Genomic DNA, 19,765 nt, shown 5'->3' with positions numbered 1-19,765 from the left:
GCAGGTTGAGATCTGGCTGAGTGAAGAGGTATTTAAGACTTTGATGGTCCGTGTATACCTCCACTTCTTCTCCATACGAGTAAGATCTCCAAATTCACAAAGCGAACACCACGGCCGTTAACTCCAAGTCATGTGTACTGTAGTTGTCCTCATGCTTTTGTAGTTTTCGTGAGGCATACGCGATGACTCGCCCATCTTGCATAAGAACACAACCTAACCCAACCCGTGAAGCATCCGTGTAAACCGTGTAAGGTTTACCTTGCTCGGGCAAAGCTAACACAAGTGCGGTCGTGAGAGCTTCCTTCAACTTCTTGAATGCCTTCTCGGTTTCTTCCACCCATAAAAAAGGAACTCCTTTACTGGTAAGTTTAGTTAAAGGCTTTGCAATGGAGGAGTTGTCCTTAACAAACTTCCGATAATAGCCCGCAAGTCTGAGAAAACTTCTCACTTCTGTCACAGTGGTAGGTCGAGGTCATTCTCGTATGGCTTGGACCTTTTCTGGATCAGCAGCCACGCCCTCTCCTGATACTATGTGACCCAGAAATCCTATCTCTCTCTTCCAAAACGAGCACTTGCTGAACTTGATAAATAGCTTCTGATTCCGTAACCTCTTCATAACCAGTCTTAAATGCTCGTTGTGCTCCTCCTTACTTCTCGAATACACCAGGATGTCGTCAATGAAAATGATCACAAACTTATCAAAGTAGTCGTGAAACACTTCATTCATCAAGCGCATGAAAGTCGCAGGTGCGTTTGTGAGACCAAAGGGCATAACTACAAACTCATACTGCCCATATTTCGTCCGAAACGCCGTCTTCATAATATCTGACTTGGCAATAGGAATTTGGTGATACCCTGATGCCAAATCAATCTTCGAAAACCAACTAGCTCCCTTTAGTTGGTCTAACAACTCGTATATCCTCGGAAGAGGATACTTGTCTTTTATCGTGATGTTGTTGATGCCCCGATAATCGATACACAACCTCATGCTTCCCTCCTTCTTCTTCACAAATAACACAGGAGCTCCCCAAGGTGAAGAGCTCGACCGGATGAATCCTTTTTCCAATAGATCTTCCAATTGCTTCTTTAGTTCAGCCAACTCCGCATGTGCCATCCGATATGGTGCCCTAGCTATAGGTTTTCCTTCAGGCTCCAAAATAATGGTAAAAGGATTACTCCGAGGTGGAGGTAATTCCTTTAGTGGCGCAAATACATCCTCAAACTCCTGGACCACTTCAATTTCTTCGACCTTAACTTCATCACTAGTGGCTCCTCCACTAACCGATAAAGTTACCAAATACACTTCCTCATCTTGAAACAAATCTTGTACCCTTATTGCTGCTACCAGCGACACGGTCATACTAGGACTGATTCCATAGTATACCATCTCTGGTCGTTTACCTCTGCCAACAACAGCCTTCCCTTTCCACAGTCGATTTGAACTCCATAGCTCGATAACCAGTCCATTCCAAGGATTACTTCGTACCCTTTCAACGGCACAACTAACAGATCTGCCACAAACTCTTTGCCTTGAATGACCAATGTAACATTCTTGATACACTGATTTGCTTGAAGGGTTTGGTATGCGGGGGGTCAAGACGGCCACATTTACCCTGTCAACCACAAAACAATCCCAAAACTGGGCAGCTACTATAGGGGTCGCAAAACTATGTGTTGCCCCCGAGTCGAACAATACATGTGTGGGTTTACCAGAAACATGTATGGTTCCTGCCATAGTAACTCAATCAACAATATCTCAAACATAAAATACTAATCAAAATCTGCACAACCATCATTCATAATTGAAATATTTCTAAACGTGTAACCTAGCGATCAGGCAATCTATACCTAGCCAAAAGACTAACTAGATTCCAACAACTAAATTCCATTCAATATAACAACTAAATTCCATTCAATAAAAGAGGATGTTAAGCACCCAATACCTGTGATGGGACCGCTTGACGGTCCTACATTGTCTGGGTTTTCTACACCTAAGGCATAAACTCTACCTCCTAGGTTTTGCTTCTTTGGTGCTGGCTCAATGGCTGGACGGTTAGGAGGAGCTCGGATCGCGAGAGGGGTTGCAGGGATTGGCTTGTTTGGACATGACGATGCATAATGACCATTCCTTCCACAGAAGAAACAAGTAACATCTTCCATCCTCAGCGAAGGAGAACCTTGCTGGTTACTCCGTTGTCTGTTGGGACAAACCTTAGAAATGTGTCCCGGTTGATCACATATGTAACACACTCCAGTGTTACTGCGATAATTGGTTTGGCCTCCGAATCTTTGCCCTTTGCCTTTCTTAGACCTTGGACCCTTGTTGAAATTCGGTATTTCTCCTTGGCTAAACTTGGTATGTCCACCAGAATGCGGTATGGTTTTCCCTTCAGCCTCCAATACAGTCTCAACATTAACAGCCTTTTCCACCAGATCCGATAAGCTGCTAAAGTTGCTTCCAGCTAAACGACTTCCAAGCTCCGGTTTCAATCCGTACATAAAGTTACAGATCATAGTTGCTTCATCTTCACGGCCATCAAAAACATGTCGCCTCAACCTTGTGAACTCCGACTCATAACTCCTTAAAGGCATATCTCCTTGAACAAGGTTCATGAACTGGCGCTCTAACCGATGCTTCGCTTCTGGAGGAAAGTATATCCTCTCAAACCCCCTCTTGAACGACTCCCATGATGTGATGGTGTGTCCACGCTGCCTGTCTATGCTGTCCTACCATCCTGTGGCATCACCTTCCAAGTAGTACACATCGATCTTCTTCTTGTACTCATCCGGGCACTCCATGGCTTCAAAATTCTTATTCATCATGGTCATCCACTTGTCTGCCTCAATCGGATCGGATCCTCCTTTGAACTTGTAGGATCCAATGTTCTTCATGGTATATAATAGCTTGGAAACTTCAGGGGGTTGATGATGTTAGGAGTTTTCAAGGCTCCTAAGACAAATGATGTAGTATAAAAGATTGTCGAACCAGTTCTGAGGGATATCAAAGCACCGAGAATGCAAGTACTCACTTAATCTAAGTGCAACCAATGATTTAGATGGGTTTAAACTACTACTAATACTAGAAAGCAATAACAGAATGATACTTTCTTGACTAAGGGAAAAGAGAACTCATGGGCATAGGGATTAGACCTTGGGTGATCAAGTATCGAACTAAGGATGGCAAATGATCAATCAAACTATCAACCTTAATCCTAGACACAATTCTAAGCAAGCTCTGTGTCTAGATGAATGCTCATTTGCTAACATATCTCAAACATCAAATGTCTTTGGTTGAATAATATGAAAGCAATCATTACTAACAAGTCTATTAGCTATCTTAGCATCTTTAACAACAAATGTCTTTGGCAAAGTATACTAAAAGCCTAGGAGAGTTGTCTCAGGCATTTCATCAAACACCTTTTGGGTGGGAAATGTCTATTGATCAACTTTTGAGTGGCCAACTCAGAAGATGCATTATGAATACTCTACTAGCAAGGAACAAGAATGATCTACACTAAAACATCCTAGAACTAACCTAATCACCCTTAATCTCCCTAACCCATGAATTCAAAAGGTGATTACTCACTAATCTCCATGATTCATCTTAAACCCATATTGGATTTCAGATTAATCATGTAGAGAAATAGATAAGAAATCAACAAGAACACAAGATGAAAGCAATGAAATCTGAATCAAAAGAAGTTTTTATTAGTTCTTCTCTCTAGAAAAGAGATTATCTTGCCTCCAATGGCTTACAAAAGTACTTAACTTAGGTTTAGAAAGTGTAAAAACATCAAAACAAATGACCAAAAGGCCCCTGAAATAACATAAAAATCGTCCAAGCAAAACACGTGGAGTGACCTAGCATAGTCGCTCCAGGAGGTCACTCCCGACGCGTTTCTTTGTGTCTCGACCCGTCAAAATGCGAGTGACTTGAGCTGGTCGCTCTGGCTGGTCGCTCTGCTGGGTGTGACTTGAGCTAGTCGCTCTGGCTGGTCGCTCTGGCTGGGAGCGACCTCGGTAGGTCGTTCTGAGAGGTCACTCTGCGATGCTCGACCAGGATGGATATGCCTCTAGTAAACGAGGGTTTAATAATCCAAAACACAATATAATATATATAACAAACTCAGGCCCCGGTGACGTTAGGTTCCTCCTTCACTATCGGCAATATCCTATCTCCCTACCACAAAGGCCGGAAGAAGGAACTTTCAACCGACTGCGGCCCACAGTCCTTCAGGTCACTGCGCGACAGCCCACAGTCCTTCGGGTCACTGCCACATTACACCGTCGTGTAATACTCATCCATAGGACATGAACCCGTTCGTCTGAGTCTTCCCGATCCAGCGAATAAGGGGTTTCCTTGAACCCGCTGTGTACGAGGTCTGAAGGAACACTAACTCACCCCAAATATGCCTAGCATTGTGGGTTACACAAATGCTGACGACCAAAATATAACCAATACTAAACCCGGTAATATAACCAAGGTTTCAAGTAATAATCACAAGACAATCAACCATATTCCAGAATCTAGCATAAAGACTAATTCCAGAATACCTAACTATCCACAACTTAGCGATATCATCTAAGCATTCAGCATTCGCTAACTAACCAATCAACCTAACCATTAGCATGCTACTACGGTTCTCAAGCAATAACAAGCATGCTATCAACTCAATCAACATAATCTCAACTATTAACTAATCAAACCGTTACTCAGTTAGACCTGGCCTCCTGCCATGATCCAACTTCCAAGTAACGGGAACCTGCTTAAAAACAACTCAGCAATAATTGATCATAACTCACAGTTATTGGTTGACCGTGGCCTTGACCCCAAACTTGACTTCTGCGATCTGAACCCTTCCTGACCTTCTCAAGTAGACCCACGTCCAGCCTGGTCTTGAACTGGTCTCCACTAGAACTGATCTCTCTTCACTTGAGCAGAACTTTCTCCAGGTGCTGACTCAATATCGGCAGAGTAACTGTTCTTGAAAACTGCTTAAATCGCCCGAAAACTATCGAAACTCGATCTTTCTTTCTTTGCTCTCTCTCTCACGCTTTGAACTGATTTTGAAGTGTTCTGAACGTGTTCAAATGAGAGGGGGTCGTGGGCTATTTATAGGAAAGAACAACCGATCAGGAACAAGCCGTGTGGCAGCCCGTGTGTCGCTTCGCATGGCTCCGGACGCATGCGCGGCGACACCTCGTGCTCCACATGGCTGGCTGCATGTCTTATTCTCATGCAGGATGACACCACGCCCTCCACCTGTCTGAATGCATGGCCTGGCTCCATGCAACGAGACATCACGTCCTCCACATGTCTGGCGGCATGACCCGGTCGCATGCATTGCAACACCTCGTGCTTGGCCGATCCACCTCGTGCTCCACATGTCTACTTGCATGTACAGGTTTCATGTACTGTAGCACCTCCTGCTTTCCTTGACACACACACTGCCAGGAGCTTGCCACCATGTCCTGAACACACATCAAGACACTTAGAGCTTCTCGGTCAATTCGGCCGATTTTGGCCTTTCTGGTGAATTTTTGTCCCGCGATCAATCCCAAATAGTTTTCTACGCCCGTTCTGATTGCCTGAGTATTTTTAATAAACCCCACTTGGACATTGATTTTGAGGAAAAATATTTCCCGAGCTTCCGGCTTCTTCAAAAAAATTCGTAATACCTGGGGTTTTTCGCCCAATTTCCGGTCTTCCTGTTGTGCTTCCAAAAGTGTCTTGCTTCAAACGTCATTTGAATCAATCTACTAAATTGTCTGACCATTGTCTAGTGGCATATTTGGCTCATGGTTCAGACAAGAACAATCTGATCGTCCGCGACTCGACCACCCAAAAGATACTCGACCAATCTCTTTTTTTAAGGGTTTCTACAATGCTTGTCCGCATTGTTCTTCATCAAAGACTGAGCATGCAACAAATTTTGTTTGATCAACGTTAAGACCAAATCATGCTCCTGTAGCATTGTCTCCAGTTCAAAATTATGTGTTGCGCCTTCCTTGTAAGCCATCAAAGTCTGAGGATCATGACCATATACCAGCTTGAATGGAGTACATCTGAGAGCAGTATGATAAGCAGTGTTGTACCATAGCTCAGCCCATGAAAGAAACTTCGACCATGTTTTAGGATCAGTAGATGCGAAACAGCGCATATAGGTCTCCAAACAACAATTTAAGACTTCTGTTTGACCGTCTGACTGTGGATGGAAAGCAGTGCTGAACCGCAATCTAGTACCTGAAGCTCGAAAACACTCCTTCCAGAAATTACTCAAGAAAATCTTGTTTCTGTCAGAAATGATTGACTTCGGAAAACCATGAAGTCTGACTATCTCTTTAACAAACTTCTGTGCAACGTCAACGGCAGTAAAAGGATGTTTCAAGGTAATGAAATGACTGTACTTGCTCAATCGATCAACAACCACCAGAATCACATTGACACCCTGAGAAACCGGTAAGCCCTCAACGAAATCCATAGCTATATCCTCCCATATACGAACCGGCAACTCAATATGTTGCAGTAGCCCCGCCGGAGAGAGCGTTGAATACTTATGCGTTTGACACACAGAACAAGCTGAAACATATTCTTGAACTCTCTTTCGCACCTTAGTCCAATAAAATATCGACTTAACCTTTGCAACGTCCTCAACACTCCAGCATGACCTCCCATAACAGAATCATGACATTCTTGCAAGATTAAAGGAATTTTGAGTAGAGTCACACAGAATAACCATCCTCTGCTTATAGAACAGCTTCCAATTTACCATTGTAAACCCTGTCTTAACCGCTTCTCCCACTCTCACTTTACGAATTACTGCCTGTATCTCCGTATCTTCCTCGACCTCTCGATATAGATCCTGTAACTGCAATGTTACCGGCATCGTTAAAGCCATCAATGTCAAACCACTCTCTGCTACCGCGGCATGATCAATTCTAGATAAACCATCAGCAACTCTGTTTTCACTGCCCAGCTTATACTCAATGTCGAACTCATACCCCGAAAATTCTGTCAACCATCTCTAATAATCCAAAGTGATCTCTCTTTGTTCCAACAGATACTTCAAGCTTTGTTGATCCGTTCTTACCACAAATCTTCTTCCCAACAGATAATGGCGCCATTTCTAAATTGATAAGACAATCACCATCAGTTCCCTTTCATAGATGGGTTTCAGTTGCTCTCTAGGTGACAAAGCATGACTGAAATATGCGATAGGATGACGGTCTTGCATTAAAACAACTCCTAATCTGTAACCAGAAGCGTCAGACTCCACAACGAACTGCTTATTAAAGTCTGGAAGAGCCAACACTAGAGCTGTCACCATCGCATTCTTCAATGTACCAAACGCTTCGTGAGCTTCACTGTTCCATCTAAATTGATCCTTAGTGGTATATATTTTAGCGTTAATCATATATTTAAATATTTATGTAACTATTTCAAATACAATAATTTTATAATTTACATGTTATAATTAATAAATTGTTTAAAATCATATTTGTCACTTCTTATTATATATTTATCATCTTATAGTTGTATTTAGTTATTAAAAAAATTAATATATTCAAGAGAAAAAATATTTGAAAATTATTTTATATTTAATTTATGCTAAATTCTGACCTGTCCTTCAAAAGTTAAGATATGTCAATTATTAGACACATTTTATATTTTCAACATAAATAGTTTCTATTTATGAAAATAAAATTTATAAATTTATCAATTTAACATACTTTTATCATATTAGTTCAATATGATAATTTTATTTTAATATTATGATTATAAATTAGATAAAAATAATATAGCTTTATTAGAATTAGTGAAAATATTTACATAAACTTTTTGAAAATTAAGATACTGTTAAAATATTTTTCAACATATTTATTAGAATTGTTAAAATATAATATATAAATATATATTTATATTTAATATAAAAAGATATCATGAATATAGTAGTTACAAAGATTTTATATTATTAGCTTTAATTAAATACATGTAAAATTTTATACATGTATAATATAGTTTGTTAATTTTAACCCGTCTTGCCAACATATTATATTTTAATTTTTGAACATAAATATTTGATACTTATGAAACTAAAATATATAAATTTATCAATTTAATACAATTTTATCATATTTAGCTCCAAATAATAATTTTCTTTTGATATAATTAATTATGATTATATAATTAATAGATAAAAATAGGATATAATTTTTAATTATAAACGATATCTGAATATATTAATCTTTGATAATATTTCAAAACTAATTTCAAAGTTCATGGAAATATTTAAATATATATTTTTTTAAATTAAGATCTTGTTATAATCTTCTTAAACATATTCGTTAAAAAAAACAAATATATTTATATTTAAAATGAAAAGATATCAAAATATATTATGATTAAAGTCGGATTAAAATTCTATATATTATTAGTCTTAATATAATACATTTAATAAAATTTCTATACGATGGTCCAAATTAAAAAAAAAATCACACATACAAGCAGTCATGAATACAAGAACCAGCAAACACATAAAAAAATCACACATAAAAGAAGCCCTTTGGTTTCTGAAATACTGCTTCAAACTTCAATAATTCCTCTGCCATTAGTTGAGGAATCACTTCTATCTCTGCACTTCTTTTCTCCACATTCCTCAATGCTATCTCTGTCCCTTATTCTGATTCTGAACTCCCGCTGTCAATGTTTCAACAGAAACATTGACACGATGCAATTGCGGATCACCAGTAATAGTAACCGGCTTTCCTTTATAACAGAAAAACCATTCATTTTTTTCCCAATCTACCATCGTCGTTCCCAGCGTTCGCGACCACTGCACTCCCAAGATTATCTCAACATTCCCAAGCTCCAAAACAATGAAATCTGCACTAAATGTCATTGTTGATAGCGCCATTGGCACATTTCTACAAACCCTCATGCCTTGAACTGAAACGCCGGTGCCCAACAAGACATTTAAATTTGGATTCTGGTGTGCTAGCAGCTTGTACTTCTCTACTGCTGTTGGTGAGATAAAATTGTGGGTTGCGCCACGATCCAACATCACCACTACCTTATTCTTGTGAATGGAGCCCATCACTTTTGTTGTGGTTGCTGACGAAATCCCCATGAAAGAATTAAAGGACAATGCCATCAATGCGGACTCTTCCGTCTTTATTTCTTCATCTACCTCTACCAAAGATTGATCCATTATCTCAATCTCAATACCGTTGACCACTATTAACACTTGCAAGTATTTATTGGGGCACCAGTGTTGACAAGACCACTTCTCATCACAAGTAAAACACAATCCCAACCTCTTCTTTTCTGCAATTTAATTCTCCGTCAATCGTAGCTGTGGTCTTGGAGCTTTGTTTCCTACCGGTTTCTCTTGACTATTTCCGCCTTTAAGTGGTTTTTTTTGTTGCCACTCCATAGTAGTAGTCGGAGCAACATATGGTTTAGTAACTAACGGTCTCGAGCCTGACCTCCCTTCTTGATTTTTCTCTCGACAAACCATCTTATATAATGAGCTCTCCTCCATTTGATACTCAGTGGCAATCATCTCCGGAAGATCCACAGGTTTACTCATATTGACCACTTCACGCATAGCTGGCTTCAATCCGTTCATAAAGATTCCTTCACGTTGAGAGTCTGTCAGCCCTGTAGCCTGTGTTGAAAGATCTTCAAACAAATGAATATACTGAGCCACTGTTCCTGTTTGCGTCACTGCAAAGAAAGGTTGACTCGGATCACATAGCTTCTCTCGACTAAAATGAGCTATCAATCTCTCCTTGAAATCAATCCAACTCTGAAAATTACTTCTATGCGCTTCAGTGTTGAACCAACTCAACACATCACCGGCAAGAATCACTGAAACCATTTCCAACTTTCTTCTGTCATCATAACCCCCAATACGAAAATACCTCTCAGCTAAAGCAAACCAACCATACTCATCATCACCAGAAAACGGTGGAAGTTCCACACGTTTAAGTAGACCATCCCTCTTTTTCGTAATCGGATTCCGATCTACAACTTCCTATGACCTAGAACTACGGCCAGGTTCCAAGTTTAGATGATGTACCTGATGGTTAGGATGCCGATACGGTGGTGGACTTGGCTCCGATACCTCCACAGCCTTCGAGTCCTTCTTCACAATCAGCTCACACAACTTCGTAAAGTTTAAATCCATCTTCAACTGTAATTCTTCATATCGATCTTGTGTTTTTCTCTCCAGATCCTCGATCTTCGACATCGATTTTCCCTTTCGAACAGATTTATCAACCTTTCCACCAAGTGAAGTGAATGAGAACACCATGTTATAAGCCCTAGTGTTTCTCTGAAAATGCTTGCTTAATTTATCATCACCATTCAGCAAATTCATTAGGAATTCTGGTGGTTCTTTTAGTAATGGTAACTGCATTTGTCCTTGCATACAACAGAGAGCAAACTTAGGATTCCGAGTTTTCAGACGCCTATTTAAGCGTTCACCAAACCACATAATAGCTCCACAGTAAATACATGTGTAAGTAGCATCCCTTCATCTAGATAAGGTGTAAATGATAACAAATAATCAGTACAAGAACGATATTATAATTGTACATATTAGTTTAGTGGTTTAAAGGTTTATTACCATCTTCTTTAGGTAGAGACTTTTTAGCTGGCTTTTCTGTTGCACTAAATGCTTCCTCGAAAAGGGACGCCAGAGATTTAATTCTTCCCCTGTTAAGTGTGTTATCTGGCTGCGTAGTGACAGTTGAGTCAAGTACTTCTATTTCTGGATCTGAATCGGAATCTGTGTTTTCTTTAGAACTACAGTCTAAATCTGCTTGAAAATTTTCATCAAATCTATCTACATCCATTTGAAACATAGTAACGTTAGTAACCATACATAAACATTCATGGATGGATGTGCTTTAGATAGACGAAGTAAGATAAACTATAACCTGCATAGTCAGAATCATAAGCTGATGGATTCGCATCCTCTTCACTTGTATCACCAATCATTTCACATTGAAATGTATCAGGTAATAAATCTTCCTCCAGACGATCCAGAAAATTGGATATATTAGTAGGGAATTGGAAGTCAGTCCGTGGTCTCTTTCTGACACCAGATTTATCTAGTAAAAAAAGCAAAATCAAATAGATAGTAAGTCACAATCTTCACTTATAGTTTACACTAATCAGTAAATATTTTTTTTAACTCACATGCTCTGTTCACCTGCGGTTGAAGTTTGGCCAGTCCCACAATCCATACCTATGATTTTAAAATTTAATTTTCTTAGAACTCAATGAACAATGCATAAGGAGAACCTGATCAGAAGTTCATTTCGTAATTTTCAAACATACTTTTATAGCACTTGCTGCTGTTAGTCGGTGTACATGGAGTGATCAAGTTTCCTTGATTTGCAGGACTTGGAACAGCACGACTTGGAATGTATCCAACACCTTCGTATAATCTCTTGAAAACATAAGGTAAAGGGAAAATCCAAAATGATTGCACTTTTTCTACCAAGTTTGGTTTGAACATGAACAAAATTGCCATCATTCTGTTTTCGTCTTGCTTTCCTATCTGTTCGTTTGGTTGAATTCACCAAAGGGGGAGCACTTGGTTTACGTGTCATTGTGCCTGCAATGGTATTAGTTGAACACCAATTCGATATATATTATACTGTTCATGTGGAAATAAAATTGACCTGTTCAGGTTTCGAAGTAGTCTAAAATATCTCTGCTCCTTGTTCAATGAAAACCAAACACGGTGATACAGAAAAGGTTTAAGAAAATCTAGCATATGAGAAACGAAATGGAGTGTTTTAGAGTTATTTTCCTGTAAAAGGATGGTAAAATATTTAGTTGCTACAATCTATAAATTCTTGTTAGAAATGGAAGATTATGACTTAAAAATGTAAATAAACATATTCATATCCGAAATTTGTCTCTTATTAACTATCTATATTTTATAATAGTTTTCTTATGTCGGGATATTATTAGATTTTGTGAAAAAGTATGTGGTATGAAACTAATGAATATATTTGGATTTATGTAAATAGTAGATTAAACATTTCATCAGTTACTAATTTAATCTTTTTTCTTTGTTTCAGTAATGATCTTCACAACAATGAAATATATCAAACACTCCCGCCAAATTAAGCCATTTGACTTCCTTTTGGTTATCTTATACTTGGGTCAGTTCCTTAAACCATTTATCGCTTGATAGAATATTTAAGTGGTTTGGTTAGGTAAGAAACATAATTTATATGAAAACCAGGATCATTGTTTTCACGGTTTAAGGTAGTATAGATTCGTTATCGTCAATCACTAAGGAAATTAGAAAATTTAATTAGGAAAACCAAAACGCATAATTATTAAGTTTAATAAAGAGATCAAATTGTCTGTTTCAAGAAACAACAGACATTATTAAAACACCACAACTCTTAAAAAAGCCAAAAGCAAAAAAATAAGCAAGAAAGAAATCACCCCCATCGCCTGACACCTTCTACTTCCAGCTAATCATCTTTAATTTTCTCCATCTTGACAGACTTGGAACAAATTTTCTTTGAAGTCGAATTCTGATCAAGTTGATCTTTTTCTTTGTGCTTTGAGAATGGGGTTGAGGTTCCTTCAGATGAATTCTGACTGTTCTTTTCCGACACATAAACCTTATTATAAAATCCACAAACAACATAAAATGAATAACACTAATCAAACTATAAACACTCATAGTTTTTAATTTTTTACCTCTCCACCAGACGTGATTGATGAACCATCCATAACATGAGTCATGGGGTCTGAATTTGACTCGATCTGAAGAATCTTATCCCCAGAACAAACTTGTGAAACCAGAAAGACATCTGATCCATTTGCAACATTTTCAGAACTAAGAGTGACACCAAAACACAGAGATTTACCAACTAAATCTCGAATAGGTTGAGGCAAATATGTCGGATCTTCAATCTGCATACTCAAAGAATAATATAAAAATAAAACTTTTGTGACTCAATAAAACCATCATAGTTAAACCAACAAAAAAAAACAAATAGATAGTAACTTCATCATAGGAGCCATCCCAAAGTTCTTCAGCTTCACATCCGACAATGAGTTTACGAACAGAATCAAGCATCATCAGTTTGCAAGTACTTGTGTCATCTTTGACAAACATATGCAGTTTGTACCTGATCAGGAAGATCATAAATAGTTCGGCTGAATTAACAATTATATTTAAAACATAATGGAGTACGTTAAAAACCAGGTTAAACTCACTTTGGTGCTACACTCGTGACCGTAGCATGACAAGATGTGCACCAGAACAATGGCTTCTCATTTGAAAACAAAATTCCACCTTCCTTAGATTTGAGTATTAAGGCTTTGCTCTTACAACTGTTATGGCCAAAGTAAAACCAGCTCCAATATGTATCCATACATTCGATTAAGCAGATAATCTTGCAACCCTCCTCCTAAAAGCGCAAAGTAAAGATAGTTGTCAGATTTCAAAACATATATATGATGGTAAATAAAATGCGCTAGGATTCAAGAACAAAACCACAGGTGCCATCATGATTTCGGAGATAGATTTGATTTTCACATTATTCCAATGAACAGTGTGGTCCTTTGTCAGATGCTTTTCTTTCTTTGTATCAGTAAGAGCAAGAGCATACTCATATGAAAAATATAAAAGGACCAACAAATTAAACAAAAAAGTATAATGGCTATGAAAATGATCCTAATATAGTATTTATGAATTTTACCTCAGCTTTAAAGCAAGAGTTTCGGGAAACTCAGGATTGAATTGGATAAGAGATGCATCAAATGCATTGGTTACTTTCACATCTCCTATAAAACATAAGTAAATTTAAATAATTTCTCCTATAAATATAAATCAATACACTTGAATAGCATAGGTACTAATTCGTTAAGTTTCTTCTAACCTTTGTAAAAACCAATTTTCGCAAATCGAATCAAGCACACCATATTAGGATAATTTGACTTTTGTAGATGCTCTTCAAGCTGTTCTGCATACTTGCCCCACAAACAACAAGCCATGCTTTGACCACTGAAATTTAAAGTCTATAATATAGAGTTACAAAGAAAATATATAAGATATAAAAGATTGAAAATAACGAATAGATAAGATTCACATACTTGGTTTCAAGCAAGCGGAATTCAACTCTCTTCTTATCTTTCCCAGATACCTGGACACTTTGGACGTCACGAAGACTGATCACTTGACCAATGACATCTGAAATATGCATGTTTCATATTAGTATTTCAGTAGTTACAGTTAAAATAGATTTTCATACACTAACCAATTAGGAAAGAAGTCTTGAGGGTTCCATTTCCAATCTATTCAAAGCTGGAGAATTTAGTTATCATCACACTCATAAGAACTCGGTGATATCGAAGTGTCCTCAATGATAGACATCTTGTAGGTATGGTTTGTTGGCCGATACTGTCCCCCTGCTTGAGAGACAGAGAACGTCTCTATCAGTCGCCATTCACCAAGCCTCAACTTGCGTTGAGTACGTTGAATGTAATTCATCTTACACGAACAGAGGATTTTTGCACCCTGAAACGTAAATATATACACAGATTAGTACACTCATATGAGAAAATGATATTGACAAATAAATATAAATGTATCTCACAAATTCATCTGCGAAGATCAGCTCAAGAGTATCTCCTCCAGAGTTGGTTTTCTGTCTCCATGAATGAATCAACTTCACTTGGATGCATCATCCCTGTTTGTAGGGCTTGATGGCGTTTAGCAAAGAGATATTCTTATTTTTAGTCATGGCTGAAGGAAAAATTAGTTGACGTCGAAGAATGAGTTTTATCGTTTGTTTTTATAGATGGTTAAAATTTTAGGGTATTGTAGAGAGTATATTCTGTGAAATCTATAATATATTGTGGAGATTTATGATTCGGTTGTTATTGTTCATATATTGTGGATACTGATATATTTTTTTATGGTTGCAATAAAATTAGGATATTCTGTATTAGTTGTTATGGATAATATAGAAGATTTCGTGATTAGTTAAGGGCAATAGCAACTACTGAAATCTAACTAATACGTTTGATAGTATTCTTAGAATATTCTAAGTAGCAATCCTCAAGCAATTTTTTTTGAAAAAATCGTTTGATATTTTGTTTGTCATTAATGCTTGTTTCTAAAATGGAATAGTAGTCGAGATTTTAGTGGTTATTTTTTAACGGAATTTTAGGCATATTGATGTCATTTAGTTAGGCATAATAACAACCTTGATTAGAGATTAAATGTACCATGACATTCTAGAAATAGGTCCATTTAAAAAAAAACCACACATGAATCAAGGTTGCGACTTCTGTTTTAATAAATAAGATATTTGATTGGTGTTTGGTTACTTAGAATCTTTTGATTATGTCGGCTTATATCTCCACGGAATGTTTCTCTTTCTTTGGCTTAAGTGTGTGTGGGAGTTTAGCTTAACTCGCCGCATCTTTGTAATCAGTCATGTTACTCTTATGTTCAATAAAATCTACGAGTGCGAAAAAATAAACATTACTCTTTAAATATATATTAGACTTACAGAACATGTAGTTCAACTTTTACTGAAACAGTATTAAATAAAATGGAAAAAAAAAACAAAAAACCTCTATGTGAAAGATTATATCCAACTTGATTAATTTACGAAGCTAGACCAGCAGTGTATTTGATACCAGTTGCAGGCAACCATAAGTTTCCTTGTATGAACTGTGCCACCGTAAAGTTAATAGCGTCTGCCGAAGTATTCAACAGATGGTACCCTGGCCACTTAACACGAAGGTCAATGCTAGCCCCCGGTCCGTTGTTCATATATTCGGCATAGTACAACGTGTCCAACGCAAAATTGCCGTTCCATTCGAGCCATCCTTCGGGCTTGAGCACATCACTCATGTAGTTTTGCATGAACACTGTTCTAGAATATAGTTTCCATGGCCGACCCAGGTAAGTAGCAGTGGTATTTAAGTTTGGAAGTAGGTCTGTATCAGCTGTTATGTTACAAAATTGGATCATGAATCCGGTTGGCTGGTTAGGATCCTTACGTCCTTGAGCCGTGATGCTGTTTTTCTGATTTGGTAGGCCTTGTTTTGCTTTGATTTGGCAGTCTTGAAATACAGCTGTAGCGTCGCCGAAGATGAAATCTACAGTGCCTGTTATAATGCATTCTCTAAAGAATTGACGCATTGTGTGGGCGTAGAGAGTGTCTTGATAACCTCTCATCGCACATCGATAAAAAACTCCGAGATCTGAGTCTGACCGGATTGCAACCGCTTGATGTTTCTCTGGTCCTGCAGTGTTTTGAAACGTTATGTCCCGTGCGAGAAATCCTCTTCCGCTAACAGCTGCCAAATGTTTTTATTACCAAATGGAAGTATTCATTAGTAATAAATAAAATGTTAACAAAAATAGAATAGTAAGTTGAATAAAAAGGTTTAGTATGTCACCCACCAAAAGTAGCAGAACGGAACGTAGTCCAACCGTCAATGAAACTTCGGTTACCCGTGATCACGGTGGCATCAATGCCATCCCCGACCATCATAATGTTCCATTTCTTCTTCTTAATCTCGACATTCTCGACATATATACCTCTTTTCACATGTATCACATATCTTTTTGTACTGTAGTCCGGTGCGGCCAGCACTGCTTCGCTTATTGTTGTAAAGTTTCCTGTCCCATCTGCTGCTACAACTGCATCGGCCGCCGTTGATAAGCCATCAATCTGTAGCAACTTCCGATCACCGGGTCTAACCCAAGTGGGAAACTTACTGAAGCCACTATGAGCGGTGGTTGTCTTGTGGGCTATATTGGTCATAGATTTTGGTTTGGAGGAAAAGTGAACCATTGTTAGTAGATTTTGGATGGTTTTACCGACCTGGCTTAGACCACCGGCCACAACTTTTTTGACAATTCCATTAGTGCCCTCGAAGCCGTCTAGACAGGTGTCCTGGTTAGAAAGGGCGGCGCTTATCCATGTCCTTAGATCCGAAGCAACATCTCCTGTACTATTGTCTTTACCTGACAGTGACAGTCAAATGTAAGTATTGGATATACAGTCACTAGAATTATGGTTCGCACAAAATAATATATTTTTTTCTTAAGAACGTCCGATTCCTTTGTGTACACACTACATCCGACAAACAAAGAAAGCATTAAAGCAACCTATGAGAATGATTTAGCCGTTTCATTAGAACTTTGGTTCGTACAGACTAAAGTTGTTTGTTTTTAGGTAACGTCTACTTCCTTTGTGGACATCCGATAAACAAAATAAAGAAAACAAAATAAAATCAACGTATGAGGATGCATAAGAGATTGTTTTGTGTCTAGGTATTAGACTTATAACAGAGAATAATTTGAGATTATTAATAGTTCAAACAAAGCATTAATGGATTTTTTTTTCAGTTCACAATAATTAATGGGTATCTATCTAGCAGTAAGAACATCTCTAATGTAAAACTCTATTTTTTCATTTAAAATAAAAGAAATTAAGTATGAAGTAAATGATTTAACCCTACTCTATTTTTCATTTCGTAATAGAATAATAAATAAATAAAAAATAAATTATTCTATTTATAGAATAAATTCCATTATAGAGTGGAAATGAAATATAATTAGAATATTTTTCACTCTATATTTACTTTCACTCTTTTTTAAAAGAAAAATTAGTGTTGGGTTAGAGATACCCTTAACCAGCAGATATTTCCACCATATGGATGCATTCCCCAGTTTAAGTGAGTAAAAATCTGACCAAAATCGAAGAAATAGATAATAGAAAAAGAGAATTGAAGTTTTGGGCTTATAAATCATAAAACCGATAAAAAATCAAAGAAAGAGAAACTAACGCGAAACGGTTGAAATTCAATCATATGGTGCTGATTTATAGTCGATATGTGATGAAAACAAAAAAGAATCTTAATTTAGATGTTCTTTTATCATCAATATAAACAGACTCATGAAAATTTTGCAAATCAAGCTGGTAACATTGCATCCATATAATTTTGATCTGTTATCGGTAGATCTAATTTTGATATATTGTGTCGGACAACTTATCATGTGAATTGCGCTTATAAACTATTCCTCATTTTTCAATTAGATGTATGTTTTGAAATTTTTACACTAAAACATATAAAACTTTCATTACCAATACATTTTTTGTGACTAACTATTTTCTATAATTTTAATCGATATAATTTAAATAAATATAATTATATTTTTTGAACTTTACAAATACTATTAATTACAGCATTTAAAATGTATTTTTTAAAAAAAAAATTTCTAAAACATATATTTTTTCAGAACGCAAGGAGTATATTTAAAGAACGACACTCTAATTAATTACAGAGGTTACAACATTCATATGACATACAAGATCCACACAGATGCAAATTTTTATTTTATTTTTGCTTAAAATGCAAAAGTTGTGAACAAAATATTCTATTCCCACGTCGAAGATTAATCACCGACGATATTATATACCAACTCACTTTTTCTTTTTGAAAAAGGTTTGAGAATCCGATTCAGCAGACGAAAAGTTTAAATTATCAAATTTATTTCTTTTTGTAAAAGAATTTCGCAAGAAAACGTAAAGAAAAATAGGTCGACGTGTTAAGTGATGCTCGATACAATAGACTTCTATAATGTTCTTTGCCGTCGGTTACTACTTTCTATTTTGTCGCAGATTCAGAGATAACAAAAAAAAGTAAGATTAAAGTAAATAATAAAGTTGTTGTTATAAGGCAAGTGAAGAAATAAAATAATGAAGTTTACTAAAATAATGTTTGGTAATTATCGTTTTTTCCATCAGATCATGCTTTGCGCTCCGATGTTTTTTTCTTTTTATTTTGTCAATTGCTGTCCAAAGTGTACATAATCGCACTAAAATTTAACAGGGTTCTACTAATATGCTATAAGTAATAATTCGGTTGCAAACTACCTTCAAATTATATATATGCGTGTAAGTAATAATTCGGTTGCAAAAGTTATATATACGATTTGCGTGAACTGTAGTTTATTTGGTAAAGTTTTAACCTTGTTTTATAATTAAAGTTGGTAATCATGCTTACATTGTTAGTGGTTTCGATTACTTTAGAGACGACTATTCAAAAAACGATTATGCATGGAAAAATGGAGAAGAAAAAGAAAAGGTGTAAGAGTTTGATACCGTTGGGGTTTTGAGAGGCAGATATGATCCAAGAAAGCTCTTCAGAGGCAGAATCAAGAAGATCAAGGCAATCAAGAATGGCATGGCCCATTCGTGAGTTCCCAAATTTCTTGTCGAATTTCGACACTAAAGCTCCGGCTTTCCTGACTAAGTCGACGGCGGTTTTTGCCGCTCCGGCAAATTCCAACGGCGGTACTCTCAAGCACTCAATTTGAACATACCCTGTAGAAGAAAAAACATCATTTTGGGCAGAACACAGAGAGAGGGTCAGTAAGAGGAAAAAGGTCGATGAAACCAGTCCTCCTAACTTTATCATCTCTGGTGAAATCGCAAAGATGAAACAAATTGTGTTTCTCACGCTCTAAAATATATTTCAAAGATTGAGGAATAGAGGCGAGTGATGTATGGTTTTATTTATGAAAGAAATAAGGAGAAAGAGAGGGTACTTGGTTAGGCAAGAAAGGAGACCACGACCTACCTTGCATTTATAGCACCAGTAAGAATTAAGGTCAAGTTTGTTTTTGTACTTCATACAGCATCTAGATTAGATGGAGTATCTAAATACAATATCCCCAAATACATTAAAAAGAGA

The 19,765-nt window shown here is 37.1% G+C and overlaps 3 protein-coding genes across 3 annotated transcripts; all 3 read right to left on the bottom strand.

The window, feature by feature from the left end:
• Positions 1-94: 94 nt before the first annotated feature.
• On the bottom strand, positions 95-2,892 carry LOC103848088. The gene is made up of 5 exons (XM_033273471.1): positions 2,748-2,892; positions 1,944-2,642; positions 979-1,728; positions 494-855; positions 95-409 (listed from the first exon to the last, which is right to left on the bottom strand). Exons 1-5 carry the CDS (start codon positions 2,890-2,892, stop codon positions 95-97), a joined length of 2,271 nt encoding a protein of 756 aa, XP_033129362.1.
• Positions 2,893-12,504: 9,612 nt separating this feature from the next.
• LOC103848027 lies at positions 12,505-14,247 on the bottom strand. Its single transcript, XM_033273470.1, has 7 exons — positions 14,138-14,247; positions 13,924-14,048; positions 13,744-13,828; positions 13,259-13,375; positions 13,047-13,170; positions 12,737-12,952; positions 12,505-12,657 (listed from the first exon to the last, which is right to left on the bottom strand). The coding sequence occupies exons 1-7, from the start codon at positions 14,245-14,247 to the stop codon at positions 12,505-12,507; spliced, it is 930 nt and encodes a 309-aa protein (XP_033129361.1).
• Positions 14,248-15,659: 1,412 nt separating this feature from the next.
• Positions 15,660-19,558, bottom strand: LOC103848028 (probable pectinesterase/pectinesterase inhibitor 32). The gene is made up of 3 exons (XM_009125019.3): positions 19,174-19,558; positions 16,464-17,030; positions 15,660-16,357 (listed from the first exon to the last, which is right to left on the bottom strand). Exons 1-3 carry the CDS (start codon positions 19,487-19,489, stop codon positions 15,660-15,662), a joined length of 1,581 nt encoding a protein of 526 aa, XP_009123267.1. The 5' UTR covers positions 19,490-19,558.
• Positions 19,559-19,765: the final 207 nt, after the last annotated feature.

Source organism: Brassica rapa, chromosome A06 (assembly GCF_000309985.2).
Source record: "Brassica rapa cultivar Chiifu-401-42 chromosome A06, CAAS_Brap_v3.01, whole genome shotgun sequence".
Lineage (NCBI taxonomy): Eukaryota > Viridiplantae > Streptophyta > Magnoliopsida > Brassicales > Brassicaceae > Brassica > Brassica rapa.
The sequence above is the reverse complement of the archived record's forward strand: the minus strand, read 5'-3'. Positions and strand labels throughout refer to the sequence as shown.

What these genes read in the sequence shown, in the direction of transcription:
- LOC103848088 (XM_033273471.1), bottom strand. Translation starts at nt 2,892, where the DNA reads ATGAAGAACATTGGATCCTACAAGTTCAAAGGAGGATCCGATCCGATT. An exon ending in GGAGGGAAGCATGAGGTTGT is followed by an intron (nt 856 to 978) that starts GTATCGATTATC and finishes ATTTGGCATCAG; the next exon opens with GGTATCACCAAATTCCTATT. An exon ending in TGGCTGCTGATCCAGAAAAG is followed by an intron (nt 410 to 493) that starts GTCCAAGCCATA and finishes TATTATCGGAAG; the next exon opens with TTTGTTAAGGACAACTCCTC.
- LOC103848027 (XM_033273470.1), bottom strand. Translation starts at nt 14,247, where the DNA reads ATGCATATTTCAGATGTCATTGGTCAAGTGATCAGTCTTCGTGACGTC. An exon ending in GTCACGAGTGTAGCACCAAA is followed by an intron (nt 13,171 to 13,258) that starts GTGAGTTTAACC and finishes CTTCCTGATCAG; the next exon opens with GTACAAACTGCATATGTTTG. An exon ending in CAATCACGTCTGGTGGAGAG is followed by an intron (nt 12,658 to 12,736) that starts GTAAAAAATTAA and finishes TTTTATAATAAG; the next exon opens with GTTTATGTGTCGGAAAAGAA.
- LOC103848028 (XM_009125019.3), bottom strand. Translation starts at nt 19,489, where the DNA reads ATGATAAAGTTAGGAGGACTGGTTTCATCGACCTTTTTCCTCTTACTG. An exon ending in TGCCTCTCAAAACCCCAACG is followed by an intron (nt 17,031 to 19,173) that starts GTATCAAACTCT and finishes TGTCACTGTCAG; the next exon opens with GTAAAGACAATAGTACAGGA. An exon ending in GTTCCGTTCTGCTACTTTTG is followed by an intron (nt 16,358 to 16,463) that starts GTGGGTGACATA and finishes AACATTTGGCAG; the next exon opens with CTGTTAGCGGAAGAGGATTT.